The sequence below is a fragment of the Ahaetulla prasina genome, chromosome 1 (genome assembly GCF_028640845.1).
Source record: "Ahaetulla prasina isolate Xishuangbanna chromosome 1, ASM2864084v1, whole genome shotgun sequence".
NCBI lineage: Eukaryota > Metazoa > Chordata > Lepidosauria > Squamata > Colubridae > Ahaetulla > Ahaetulla prasina.
The window spans coordinates 109,866,005-109,880,952 of NC_080539.1; the positions used below are offsets into that span (position 1 = coordinate 109,866,005).

Below are 14,948 nucleotides of genomic sequence, written 5' to 3' on the forward strand. Positions count from 1 at the left end.
GTAAGGAGTACCGGTCAAGGAAGGGGTGCAACTGGTGAATCAGGCGAACCTGATAAAATGCTCCCTTGGCGACTGCCGTCAGGTGTTCTTCTAAAGACAGCCGATCGTCTAGGAGAACGCCCAAGTTGTGCACCCTTCCCCTGGGGGCCAATACTTCACCCCCAACATTCAGCGAAGGCGAAAGCTGGCTGTACCGGGATGCCGGAACCCACAGCCACTCTGTCTTGGTGGGGTTGAGCTGGAGCCTGTCCCTCCCCATCCAGACCCGCACGGCCTCAAGACACTGGGCTATCACCTCGACAGCTTCGTTGGGGTGGTTTGGAGTGGAAATGTACAGCTGAGTATCATCAGCGTACAGATGATAATCCACCCTGAAACCACAGATAACCTCACACAGTGGCTTCATGTAGATGTTGAACAGGAGAGGCGAGAGAACCGACCCTGAGGCACCCCACAAGTGAGGCACCTAGAAGTCGATCTCTGCCCCCCTGCCAACACCATCTGTGAACAGTCAGAGAGATAGGAGGAGAACCACCGATAAACGGTGCCTCCCACCCCCAATCCCTCCAACCGCCACAGCAGGATACCATGGTCGATGGTATCAAAAGCCGCCGAGAGATCTAAAAGGACCAGGACAGAGGAACATCCCCTGTCCCGAGCCTTCCAGAGGTCATCCACCAGCGCGACCAAAGCCATCTCAGTGCTGTACCCAGGTCTGAAGCCGGACTGGAACGGGTCTAGAAAGACAGATTCCTCCAGGTATTGGGGAAGCTGATATGCCACCACACTCTCAACAACCTTCGCCAAAAAGCGAAGGTTGGAGACTGGACGATAGTTCACCAATACAGCTGGGTCCAGGGAAGGCTTCTTGAGGAGGGGCCTCACCACCGCCTCTTTCAAAATGCCCCCCAACAAAGAAGCGTTGGTAACTCCCAGGAGCCAGCCTCGTGTCACCTCCCGTGTGGCCAGTACCAACCAGGAGGGACACGGGTCCAAACATGTGGTGGGATTCAGCCTACCCAACAGCCTGTCCATGTCGTCAGGAGTCACAGGATCAAACTCAGCCCAGGTAATGTCCACAAGACTCGGCCCCGTCATCTTGCCCGGATCTATCCAATCAGCGTCCACACCACTCCGGATCCAAGCGATTTTATCAGACAGATACTGTACGAAATCCTCAGCACGACCCTGCAAGGGGTCCTCCCGGGCCTCCTGCAAAAGCAGGGAGCGGGTCACCCTAAACAGGGCGGCCGGGCGATTATCTGCCGATGCGATAAGAGCAGAGAAATAGTTATGTTATAGTTATAGAATGATGGTAATAAAACTGGAACTGAAGAGATAAACCCCCAAATGTAAGAAAATAAAAGACCTCAGAGGACTTATTTAGAGTGTATCTATCCATGTGTTTTACTAAATTATATCTCTAAAAGATTCAAACAAATATCAAGCTGTATATTCTATTACGGGGCCCTTGCGGCTTTTGTATACTTTGCAATGGGCTATTTTAAAGGAAGAATATTTTTATCTTTCACATGGAGAAAAGGATGAATTCACATTACCAATTCCTGTATTGATGATTTCATTTAAGAAATGTAGCCACTGCAATTTTTTTCCACTTGATTTTAGAGCAAATCGAAACATTCTGATTGTAATGGCTGAATTAGACTGGACGTTTCACATTATATGATTACATCTGTTATACCAAAAATACAATTTTTTTGTTCAACAAAATGTCATGTCTACAGCTGACTAAAAAGATGCCTGAAGCATCTTTTTAAATAAATAAATAAGTAAATAAATAAATAAAGTAAGTAAGTAAGTAAGTAAGTAAGTAATAAAAAACTAAAATGGATGTGACTAACCATTGATATGAGGTTAGGTTTGAATCTACATAGTAGCAATAACAGTGATAAAGCACCAATTCTTCCTTCCCCTTACTGTATCTGCAGATTCTGCCAGCAACTCTATTTTGGAAAGGTGAGCAAGACTAGGCTCTTATATGCATTTCTTAGTGGTTAAAATTGTCCATATCCACTCAGGACTAGATAGATTCCACAGTGGTAAGTGAGACAATGCCCTGCATCATGGGTCTCCAACCTTGGCAACTTTTAAGACCTGTGGACTTCAACTCCCAGAATTCCTCAGCCAGCAAAGCTGCATCGCACCGAATGCAAAGCTGGCTTAGGAATTCTGGGAGTTGAAGTCCACAGGTCTTAAAAGTTGCCAAGGTTGGAGACCCTGCCTCACATAGTAATTTGGGATTCCTTTGAGTTTGTGGCACCTAAGGAAGTCAATAGGGCACTTGCTGTGTTTTGAAGGCTCCTTCCTGTAGGTTTCCTGTTTCCTTAGGGGTACCAGGCAGGACATGAATGTTTGGATGCGGGACACTGTCAACACTTCACTGGGCATTATTATATAATTACATGATGCAACATGATATAATAAGGCAATCAATTATGGTGGCATTATGCCACCAGCACTAAAAAGGTGAGTGCCCCCTCTTGGTGAATCCTTCCATGAATCTACACACTCTAACCCTCAGACTAAGTGCCATGGTTACACAGTGGTTAGAATACATCACTGCAGGCTACTTCTGCTGACTACCACTGCCAGCAGTTTGGCAATTCGATTTTCACCAGCTCAAGGTTGATTCCTACTTCTATCTTTCCAAAGTCAGTAAAATGAGGACCCAGATTTTTGGGGACAATAGGCTGACTCTGTAGACCATTTAGGGAGGGCTGTAAAGCATTGTGAAGTGGTATATAAGTCTATTTAAATGCTATTTCTATTGCTATACTTGATTATTCTTCTGCTGACAGTTTTGATTTTAGAACTCTGTAAGCCAAACTTGTTGAACTCTGGGGTGAGGGATTTTTCTCTAACTGCAAGTGTGTGTGTTTAGTAAAGTGAGCAAGCTCCTTCTTTGTGTATTTGTGTACTCTTGGTCTGGAAAGGACAATAACATCTAGCTATACATTGGTACTCTGGCCAGAGCTACTGTGGAAGCCTTGAACTGGTATCTGGAGGCTATAAGGGTCTAGATGGGATTAAACAAGGTCAGTTTAAATCCTTACAAGACAAAGTTGCTGTTTGTCAGCGGACATCTAGATGATGAAGTAACAGCAGTTTCAATATTTAATCAAAAGAGTTGTGTTTCCCCAGAAAATATTGGTTCATGATGTGAGTTTCTAGGATGTCTTAGTGCCAGTGACTCATGCCCTCAGAAATGTGGACACTGATTGAGCCAGAGAAACACAATAAATAAATTACTTTACAATCTTTTACTGTGCAGCACTAGGTAATATCAAGCTTGCTTGGTCAATACAGAATCCACCTATCCAGTTCAGACCTTAGTTTTATATGTTATGTATTCCTCAAAGAAGATGCCTCCAGCAAATACGATCAAATGACATACTGATATAGATTGTATATACTCCAGTGAAATGGAGATTGTACAGCATACTCTATGTTACAGTCAGCTTTCCAGGTCCACAATCTTTCTGTAATTGGCTGATAGACGTGGACATTGGAATACAATGTACCCCAGAGTGTGGTGTCCAATGATCTTTCTTTGATGTCCATTTGGGAAAAACATTAACAACGTGTCCTAAATATCCACCTCTGTACAATAGTTAAAAGACTTAAATATTTATAAGTGTAGAGGCACATGTTTATAGGAAAGATCATTATGGGAATAACCACATAAGTCAGCATTCCAATATAACTTAGAAATGCTTCACAGACTGTGACAGAATGTAATTTCACCTAATTTGTAAAATGTTTGGATAAATACAATGTATTTGTATCTGCATCCACAGGCAAATGCTTATCGTTCGTTCTTTTTTCTTCAGAGATCTCTCTTAGCTCTGAACTAGTTCCAGTCTGGAGACAAACTGAACAATACTAAATAAATGTACAGTAACAAAATCAGACTATTGAAAATAGTCAGATTTTTTTTCATTCCCATTTCTCTTCATATACCAAATGTGAAGAAATGCAAATTCCCCTTAGTGAAAAATAATCAGACACCTTTACATATAGTTTGGGAATGCAAGACCAAAATCATTTCCCTGACATTTTAATATCTAAAATTTGAGAGAGAGAGAGATACCTACACATATACTCAATCATTTGCTTGCTCACACATGCACTGCTATCCCTTTATAAAATTCAGAATTTCATTGTCTCATAAAACCTGGTGGCATGAACCATATCTCAAAATAAAAACGCACATAAATAGAAAATTGAGTTAAAGATAACTTACTTCTCTATTTTGGATTTTTTAAATATTACAAAACCTGTCTTATTTGGCCATATCCATTCTTTCCTATCTGTTCCCTTTTCTTAAGCAAGCCCAAGGAAGATGAGGGACATCACCAACACCAACTGTTGGGAAGTTCAGATGTAAAAATCCAGGCAGACAGTAGCACATAATCAAATTACACCCATGCATATCTGCATCAGTGAGCTCGTTTTGCTCTTGAGCCATACTGACAGTGAAAAAAAACTTGTTAACAGAACAAAACGAACACAAAGTTTTAATTAATGCAGAAAACCTGAAACAAACACTAGCTGCAGTTCCATCCAACTTATCCATGAACAAATCAAATTGTGGGGCTTACTTCCAAAAAGTATATAAAGGATTAGACTGGACATGAGGGCTGTTGATTCCCTTATGTACCTATGTATTCACTTTCGAATTTCTATTTTTCTTGTTCAGAAATTTCATCCAGCACTTATTCCAATTTAGCTGATTCCAATGCACCTCAAAATACCAGGTGTTGAGGTAAAAAGGTCCAAAAAAGCCGTTAGCATATAGCTAGTCAGCATTCCAATATAACTTAGAAATGCTTCACAGACTGTGACAGAATGTAATTTCACCTAATTTGTAAAATGTTTGGATAAATACAATGTATTTGTATCTGCATCCACAGGCAAATGCTTATCGTTCGTTCTTTTTTCTTCAGAGATCTCTCTTAGCTCTGAACTAGTTCCAGTCTGGAGACAAACTGAACAATACTAAATAAATGTACAGTAACAAAATCAGACTATTGAAAATAGTCAGATTTTTTCATTCCCATTTCTCTTCATATACCAAATGTGAAGAAATGCAAATTCCCCTTAGTGAAAAATAATCAGACACCTTTACATATAGTTTGGGAACGCAAGACCAAAATCATTTCCCTGACATTTTAATATCTAAAATTTGAGAGAGAGAGATACCTACACATATACTCAATCATTTGCTTGCTCACACATGCACTGCTATCCCTTTATAAAATTCAGAATTTCATTGTCTCATAAAACCTGGTGGCATGAACCATATCTCAAAATAAAAACGCACATAAATAGAAAATTGAGTTAAAGATAACTTACTTCTCTATTTTGGATTTTTTAAATATTACAAAACCTGTCTTATTTGGCCATATCCATTCTTTCCTATCTGTTCCCTTTTCTTAAGCAAGCCCAAGGAAGATGAGGGACATCACCAACACCAACTGTTGGGAAGTTCAGATGTAAAAATCCAGGCAGACAGTAGCACATAATCAAATTACACCCATGCATATCTGCATCAGTGAGCTCGTTTTGCTCTTGAGCCATACTGACAGTGAAAAAAAACTTGTTAACAGAACAAAACGAACACAAAGTTTTAATTAATGCAGAAAACCTGAAACAAACACTAGCTGCAGTTCCATCCAACTTATCCATGAACAAATCAAATTGTGGGGCTTACTTCCAAAAAGTATATAAAGGATTAGACTGGACATCAGGGCTGTTGATTCCCTTATGTACCTATGTATTCACTTTCGAATTTCTATTTTTCTTGTTCAGAAATTTCATCCAGCACTTATTCCAATTTAGCTGATTCCAATGCACCTCAAAATACCAGGTGTTGAGGTAAAAAGGTCCAAAAAAGCCGTTAGCATATAGCTAGTCAGCATTACACTAGTGACTAGTAAGTCAGTAATTATGTATAGAATGTACTGGAATGTTCAAATGAAGGAGAAAGTGAGGCAATATTACTGGAGAAAGGTATCTGTGAGACACCAAGGACTATTAAAAAATGGGTTACAGTAGCAGCCAGGTAAGTTCTGACTTGTGAAATGGAATATGAAATAGAAGAAAGCAGCGGTGTGGGGAAAAAGCAAACCCATGCCAGCAACTGAAAAGACTGTGGGGGAAAAGAGCTGTTCACATTTAGTATGATATGCAGAATTAGGAAATGAACAGAATGGAAGAGCTGTGAATTTTTGCTTCTTTCTCTTAGGTTGCATGATTAAAAACCGGCAAAATTACAGACAAGAGACAGATGAATGAATGAAGCAATTCTTCTGAGTCACTGCAGTGAGTTATAATGGTAAAATGATCAGCATATGTCAGGTAGAGTTCTTGAGCTTTCAGTGGAAACAAGATTTCTTCCATTATTGGAATTTCATCCTGTCAAATGCGTATACGCAGAGGCCATCCTTTCTGTGACATTTCATATTTGTGAAATATTGTTGGCAAATCCCCTGTTAATATCCAGCCAGCTATTGTACCCAGGCAAGTTACAAGACTCCGCTTTTAATTCATGAATTTTGAAAGTGTATAAATATTACGGTTTTAGTAAAGACCTTTCTGGATACACTTTATACATACAGTATAAATAAATCTCCTTCTCACCCCTATGGGTAGCATGTGTCTTCCTCATTCTTGGGTCCTCTACCTGGCAGTTTGAAGGGTTGAAGGTTCCGTGCAGCACCTTAGCTGTTCCTGGCACTCCATTCTTTTGGACAGAAAGCTTGTGACTGAGGGATGCTATGACACTCGTGTGTGTGTGTGTGTGTGTGTGTGTGTGTGTGTGTTGCTCTGGTTGTAAAATACCCAAATTGCAATCCCCTGACTGTGGGGACACTGCAACAGTCATACGTTTGAAGACTGGTTGTAAAGTTACTTTTCATCATAGTTGTAGCAACAAAAAAAACAACAACGTAAAATAGAGCAGTCATTAACTGAGGACTATTTATATCATTCTTGGCAATACTATACCTGAGTGGGCAATTCTCAGAGTTGGCTTTCATATTTGTGTTGTAAAATGCCCACAATCAGCTGGGTAAGGTATGGGCAGGGTAGAAATGTAATAAATAAATAAATCATCATCATTATCCAAGTTAAGGAAGGTTATCTTATTGGAATTATTTGCTGTTCTGCTGCTAACAGTTTGCTTTAAGTCACTCTTACTATTCCTGAACCACCTTTTTCTTGATTGTATTCATAGGATTCTATATATTCTTAAGTTTTTTGAAATCAAATTTCCTAATGTCCAAGATGTACATTTGTCTAGATTCTATTAGATATCCTTTTGGTTTACTTAATAGAAAAGATGCAGTGTATTCAAGATATTATAGACGAGGACTTCAAACTGCTCTGATATTCACCTGCTCACAAACAATACCTATTAGGTTTTTAGTCAACTAATAGTGTTAGCATTGACCAAATGTTTAGAAATTGCCATCTTTTACTCATAAAACCTGATAGTCAGTGAGCATGTAGACATTCAGAGCACTCAAAAGAACCTGTATTTCATGCATACAATTCAGACAGAGCACTGAGAAATATAATTTATATTTTCTCTCTCGGAAATCAAATTTCAATTGAACAGGGGTATTTCAAGAATCATTTCCATAATAATGTTCCATTTTACATATGGAACATTATAAAGCTGTCCCTGAAGGATTTTCAGATTGAACGAATGCTTTAAATAAGTTGAGAGGAGAAAAAAGGAGAAGAAAGGGAAAGAGGCAGGCCATGCCCAATCAATGCCATTTAGAGCCAACCCAAGCAATGAAATAAATCTCTAATGAAATAAGTTGTTAGTAGAGATTGATGTAGACAATTTTATTAGAAGAGAAATGTAGTCAGAAAACTGGTACAAATGGAGGAAAACTCCAGCAGGAAGATTAGTATTCTGAAAGGTTAAAGCAAGTGTGAGTCAACAACAATTATGTCCAGATGTTCTGCCTTCAGGCAATTCTTTTCTTATGAACTTGGCTGGACAGAAGCCCCTGAAGATTTTCTATGGAATTGTTCAGGGATGTAAGATATGCCTTGGGATACATCTGGGATTTGGAGAGAGCTTAGACTCAGTCTCACTCACAAGAAATCTTTGCAAAAGCACCAAATATTCTTTTAAACTTTCAGATTTCAGCGGGGACAGATTGGCTGTTTTAGAAAAAGTTGCCCACCATTACTGCTTTCACCAAGGAACTCCTGGTACATAATTCAAAATGCAATGGAGATCCTTCCGAGAACAGTTTTAAAGGGCTGCTATTCATCAAGGAGCAGAAATAACATTTTAGATTGGGTAAATTTGGTGAGGTTCCAATAGACTTATTTTCACAATGGCTTCTAATAAAAAGTATGCCTACATGAAGATTTGTTATGGTTTTGTTAAATTCTAAGATGTGATTATTCTAGCCACACTGTCCATAATATACAGTACAATACACTTTGTAATGTGATTTGGTTGGTATGGTGTTGTATGGTGTGATGTAGCATAGGATAGCATAGCGTAGCATAGCATAGCATAGCATAGCATAGCATAGTTCAATCTAAGCTTTTCTCTATAGTTTAAAGAGTATATAAGGAATATCTCTTCATTTTATCATGATAACAATACTGTAGGACAGTGTTTCTCACTCTTGGCCACTTGAACATGTGGGACTTCAGATCCATAATTCCTGACCATCCATCCACACATCCTCAAGTCACCAAGGTTGAGAGACATTCTTTTAAGGTATGAAATAATCAGCTTAGAGCAGTGATTAGCCCAAAGCCCCCAATGAACTTCTGGAGCTGAAGAAAGACATACAGGTTTTCTTGGAGTTAATCAATATGTTAACTGTGACACCACACAGTTATTAAAAATGTCAAACTAAAGTGCCAAACATTCTACAATTAGCAACACTCTCTATATATCTAAATATATTCACATATCATGGTATTCCCTTTCAGGATAAGGAATGTTTTGTAAGCTAAAGAAGTAAGCAACAGCAAGCTAAATAAATTCAAGACATGAGATAAAAGAAGAAAACATACTTAAATCTAGTCATTATCTATATAATTCACAGCAGTTCTCAGTATCTTGAAAACCATCCTTTCTTTCACTATGTCCATTCATTATGTCATATGTAGTTTTTTGTTCTTTAAACTTCTCACTTCTCTCTTTTTATGGATTTCCTCAACTATCAAATCATGATTTTTCTCAGTCTTCTCCATCAACTGTTCTCTTTATATTTATTTTATAATTTAATCTTCATTCATTTTCTGCACGGTACTTTGTTCATACTAATTACTTATTTTTATATTCAACTTATATTCATTCAGCTGCCACTCATTCTTGACCTACCTCTTCTGTCCTATCACATACACTTTCTGAATATCCTATTCCTACTGAACTGAACTGTATTGATTCTACTCATCCAATTTCCACTCTGATATAAAAAAGTGGGCTGAAAGCATTTAGTTTTAACAAATGTTCATTCCCACAACTGATGACATATATCCAACTACTTTCCCCCCAGTATTTGCATGTCTTGAATTTCTCTATCTGCCTTCCCATCTTTAGTAACAGTCTATGAAGGTCTGAAGATATCTACTAGGTTTGATTTATGAATTACTTACAATAATTTGTTTCATTTTTCCTATTGCACACAACTACCTTGGTCTTGAAAGATTAATTTTCAGATTTATAATCCTCATTGAAAGATATAATCTATCTAATATTCATTTAGCCAGACATATGGCACCATTTGTGTTCAACATATATTTATGATCAACATCTTTCTAACATCATAAAAAATGTCCTTAATGCATTCATCCATGCATGTATACATTCATTAAACACCCAAGAGGACATCAAACATCCTAATTTTATTTCTTGCTCAATGTTGGACCATTCACTAAGCATTTAACTTATTCTCATACTTTTTTTTTACTTCTATAACATGTCTTATTTATTTAGCAGCAAAACAGTGCAAAACATTCCATAATTCAAGCCATTCATTTTATGACATGCTTTTTTTTTTTGAATATGCATTCATTCATTCACTCATTTATTAATTCATTTATATAAACAAAACTACAGGCAAAGTTTCTAAAACAACAGAACCCAAATTCTTTTAAAGCACTCTGAAGAAGAATGTTTTATGATGCATGTGAAAAACTTGAAGGGTCATAGGAAAGCAGATCTCAGAAGTGAACTCATGCCACAAAAAAAAAGGAAAAAAAAGAAAAGGAAAAAAAAAGAAAAAAGAAAGAAAAAGAAAAAAAAAAGGAGAAAGAATGAAAGAAAAACCTTGTAAGAGTTCCCACAAACCATTTCAAAGGACACTCGAAGCAAAACATTCATAATGATAAAGAAATACATACTCTGGTTTGCTCCAGGGAGCCAGTAGGCCAATCTTCCGCCCATCACCGGGTATTCAGCTGTAAATTTTAGCAGGCCAAAACTCAGGTGAGAGTTTGAGAAAATAGAGATGTGATTTTCTTTAATAGGTAATGTATTTTTTTAAAAAATAATTAATGGTTCACTGGATACTACTTTAGAAGCTTCTAAACAGTATTAGCCTGTTAAGTTGTCAAAATGCTAGTGGATGAAAAGTGTGAGAAATAAAGCAACATGCAGTGGATAGATGCATCAACCCTAATCCAACACATATATTTTAGGATGCTCCTAACCGCTAGTCCATAAATTCTGATCATTTCCTTACTTCAAACCATGGTTTGTTTTAGTTAAGGTTCTAACTGAACCAGTTCAAGAAACTAGAGTATATGAGGATAGCAGCAGAACTGAAGGTAGGTTAGAAATGAGTCCCCCCATTTCCACAATTATTGCTTTCAAGATTTTTATTCAGAGATTGGCAGAATATAAAATTGTTGTTTTCCAAACACTGGTTATATATTCTCCCAGGAAGGATTCTACTGGTTTATCTTATTTGTAGCTGTCAGTTCAACTACACCGGATTCATATCTATATATGTGTTTTTAAAAATTATAATCTATATAATAAAGCTATGTGACAGATTAAGTGAAAATCAATAAAATTCAGGTGGTGCCAATCCATTTATTATACTATGATTGGGTAGAATATTAAATTGTTATTGTTATTAAACAGCACTGAATTTATTAAGCAGAATCCTAGGACAATGATATGATAGCAAATGTTTATATAGATGCAGTAAGTGACAAAACTTTAAAGAATACTAAAGTGATTTAAAGTGATACTAAATGTTTATATTTAGTATCACTTTAAATCACTTCAGTGTCCTTTAAAGTTTTGTTACTCACTGTATCTATATTTTTAGGTAAAGGTAAAGATTCCTCTCGCACATATGTGCTAGTCATTCCCGACTCTAGGGGGCAATGCTCATCTCCATTTCAAAACCGAAGAGCCAGCGCTTTCCAAAGACATCTCCGTGGTCATGTGGCCGACATGACTAAATGCCAAAGGCCTACAGAACGCTGTTACCTTTCCACCAAAGTTGGTCCCTATTTTTCTACTTGCATTTTTACGTGCTTTCAAACTGCTAGGTTGGCAGAAGCTGGGACAAATAATGGGAGCTCATTCCGTTACACGGCACTAGGGATTCGAACAATTGAACTGCTGATCTTTCAATCAACAAGCTCAGCGTCTTAGCCACTGAGCCACCACGTCCCTATCTATATTTTTATCCATAGTTATATCAACAGTTCCTTGAGGAGGTGGTAAGTATTGTTCAGAAAAGAAAGGGACCAGATAAATGTTGAGGAAAGAGGAGCAGATAAATTAATATATAGGAAGCACATCGACAGCACCACTTTTAGAGTGCAATTCCATTTATTAATTGTTTTTCATTACACAATTATTGTCTCAGCACTTTCCTTAACATCAGCTTCATTACTTGGGAAGGCAGCAATCCATAGCCAATTTTCTTTTCATGTTGTGCTTGTTCACATATAAATGCAGACCTTTTGTTCAAAATAGTTGCAATTAATAACTTCAAACAAAAGAAATGCAAAATCCTTCCACTCAAAGCCATTTATAATCCACTAAAATGAATTGAAATTCCCATCTTGAGCCTAACCTAATTTTTTACTGATAATAGGAATGGATTCCCAAAAGCACTTCATGCATCTTGATAGTAACATCCTAATTTTCTTTCCTGGTAAATGTTTTAAATAAGATTTTAGCACCCAAGGAAATTAACCTTTAAATTAATTGCACTTATAAAATGCCACCTCTGCTTTTGTCTTCAGCCTAATTACTTGCTAAAATTTAAACCAGCCTTAGTAGCTGGTTTTACTAGCTATCCTTTCAGTTTAGATTACTTGCAAATACAGGGAGTGTATCTGCTTCTATTTGTGATAACATTATAATGATTTTGTTCTGCCTCTACAAGGCCTGAGCTTTTAAAAACCTTATGATAGGCCAATCTGGGCTTGATACAATTCAGAGCGCAATTTGAAAACTTGTCACTAACTCCATAAACATTTCTAACATTTTGTTCATTGTTGGGAAGATTCTTAAGCACAGATAATCCACATCATTGTTGTACACTGTACTGATGTCATCATTCATAATTAGCTGAATTGTTCACTGCATCTCTGCTAAACAAACAGGACAATATTTTAATGCGTAACTGAATAATTCAGTATATTTTGTTTTTAAAATAAAGAAAATGAGCTGAAGGAAACTATGGAAAATGGCTGGAATGGGCGGGTTTAAGCCACAGATATCTCCTTTGAGTTTATTTTTTCTGAGAAAGGCAGCTTCCCATGTCAACTTTTCATTAAAGACAATATCTTGAGCCAATTGCACACATATATCTAGTGCAACATTAGTTCTGTCCTTATAGTTCAAGTCGTATAAAACCATCAGCGCAAAGGTCTGGGGTTAAGTGCCACTTGTACATACACAATGTCTGAGATTCACAACGTTACTATGCAGTGCATTGCTATGCCTGGTGGAAAAATTTTTCTTTGAACATCATCTCATGCCAAATTACTCATTTCTCTTTCAACATTTCTGGATCTGAAGCCACTCTAAGCAGCTCTTTCTTTGAGAAATAGTCTCATTCTCAGCCTCTTTTGCTGCCTAGAAGTTTTAAGAAGTTCTTACGCCCATGGGCCTTGCAAAACAAATCAGATAGCTGCACCTTGGGCCAACCTAGGGCCCCCAAGAACTGTCTCTGCCGCCACATTCTATACCAGTTGTAGCTTTTGAACATTCTTCATGGGAAGCCCCATGTAGAGTGCATTTCAATAATCCAGGCATAAGATGGCCAGGGCTTGAATGACTGAGTGCAGAGATTCCTGATCCAGGAAAGGTTGCAACTGGCACATACGTGAAATTGTGGAAATATTCTTCTTGTCACAACTGCCACCTGCTCTTCAAGAAGGAATTGTGAGTCCAGGAGAATCCCCAAGTTCTGCACCAGTTCTATCTGTAGTAGGCCCAGATCTCGAAGCTCCAGCACCCAAAGCCATTTGCTCTGGTCAGGGTTCAGTCGAAGCCTGTTGTCTCCTATCTCGATCCCCACAGTCTCCAGGAACCATGAGAGAGCAGTGACAGCATCACATGGGTTGGGGATATAGAGTTGGTATCATCCACGACAGGAGGATGCACCAGTTCGGGTGAACCGGTAGTGGCAGGTGATTTGGAGAATTGGTAGCGGCAGCAGCGAGGCTTCGCCCACCCACCTGGATGTCATTACTTCCTGGTTTTAACCAGGAAGTAACCTGTTTTTTACCCTCTGCACATGCACAGAAGGCTTTACGCATGCACAGAGGGTCCAAAATCAGACGTGATGCATGCACACACTTCCGAACCAGTAGGGAAGGGAATTTCTATCAACATTGATTGGGACTGGTTTTGGGGAAAGGAACAAACCAGAGCAAGACTGCAGTGCACTGCCCTATACCCTGTCACCAGCCAAAAGCATATCATGGTTGATGGTATCAAAGGCCACTGAGAGGTCAAAGAGAGCAAGGATGGGTGTACTACTCCTATCCTGCTTTTACTAGAGATCAAGTGCAACTAATGTTATTTCTGTCCCAGAACTGGGCCTGAATTCTGACTGGAAGGGGTCAAGACAATCAATTTTATCCAGGACTCTCTGAAGCTGCCAAGCAACATTTTTTTACTAAATGGGAAGGTGGGAAACTGGACAAATATTGTCCAGGTGGGTGAGATCAAGAGATTTTTTTTCCAGGTGACATCTACAGGGTTTTTTTTAATGTGACATATCCAAGGAGGCTATGTCAATTTTAAAAAATGGTAGGAATACTTGTAAATGTTATTAGATGATTGTGATAACTCTGACAGATAGTTGCACTGATTTGAGAATTTGAAATATTCTGTGAATAGTGATTGTCAATTTCAGCAAATCTTGGTTCAGTGCTTTTCTGTAATATTCTACCTCTCAGCAACTATGATAATTTGAAACCTCCTAATCACCAAATGTATGGATAGCTGATTCTACACGCATATTTATCTTTTGCAATGTTTGATTTCTACTCTTATCTAGCATTCAAGCTCATTGTTTCTGATTTTTTTCATACTCAAACCTGTCTGTTATTTGTTGAAGAACAATTCTTTAAGACTCCATGAGACAATTCGAGTCAGCTTTGCTGCATATGCATATTTGCTTCCTGCTCAACTGCTTGTCAAAATAAACTTTATTCAAATAGAATATATGTAACTCAGAGTTGAACTGTGGAGTCCTTGTTGCTCTCTGAGCTTGGTTTTTTGCTTGCAAACATTGCATTACCAATTAGGCAACATCATCAGGGCAACTGAACGTGGAGTTTGCTCTCAGCTTATAGTAGGTTACCCTGCTATAGGTTGCCTGTTGCCCTAGTCTAATGCAGGGGTCTCCAACCTTGGCAATTTTAAGCCTGGAGGAATTCAACTCCCAGAATACCTGGGA

General features: G+C 38.2%; 1 protein-coding gene across 1 annotated transcript in view; it reads right to left on the minus strand.

The window, feature by feature from the left end:
* NKAIN2 (sodium/potassium transporting ATPase interacting 2) overlaps positions 1-14,948 on the minus strand; it is a 642,901-nt gene that overhangs the window by 11,273 nt on the left and 616,680 nt on the right. Inside the window, exon 6 of the mRNA XM_058172453.1 lies at positions 10,411-10,467. Within this exon, the coding sequence (XP_058028436.1) occupies positions 10,411-10,467 (57 nt within the window). The remainder of the gene's footprint in view (positions 1-10,410; positions 10,468-14,948) is intronic.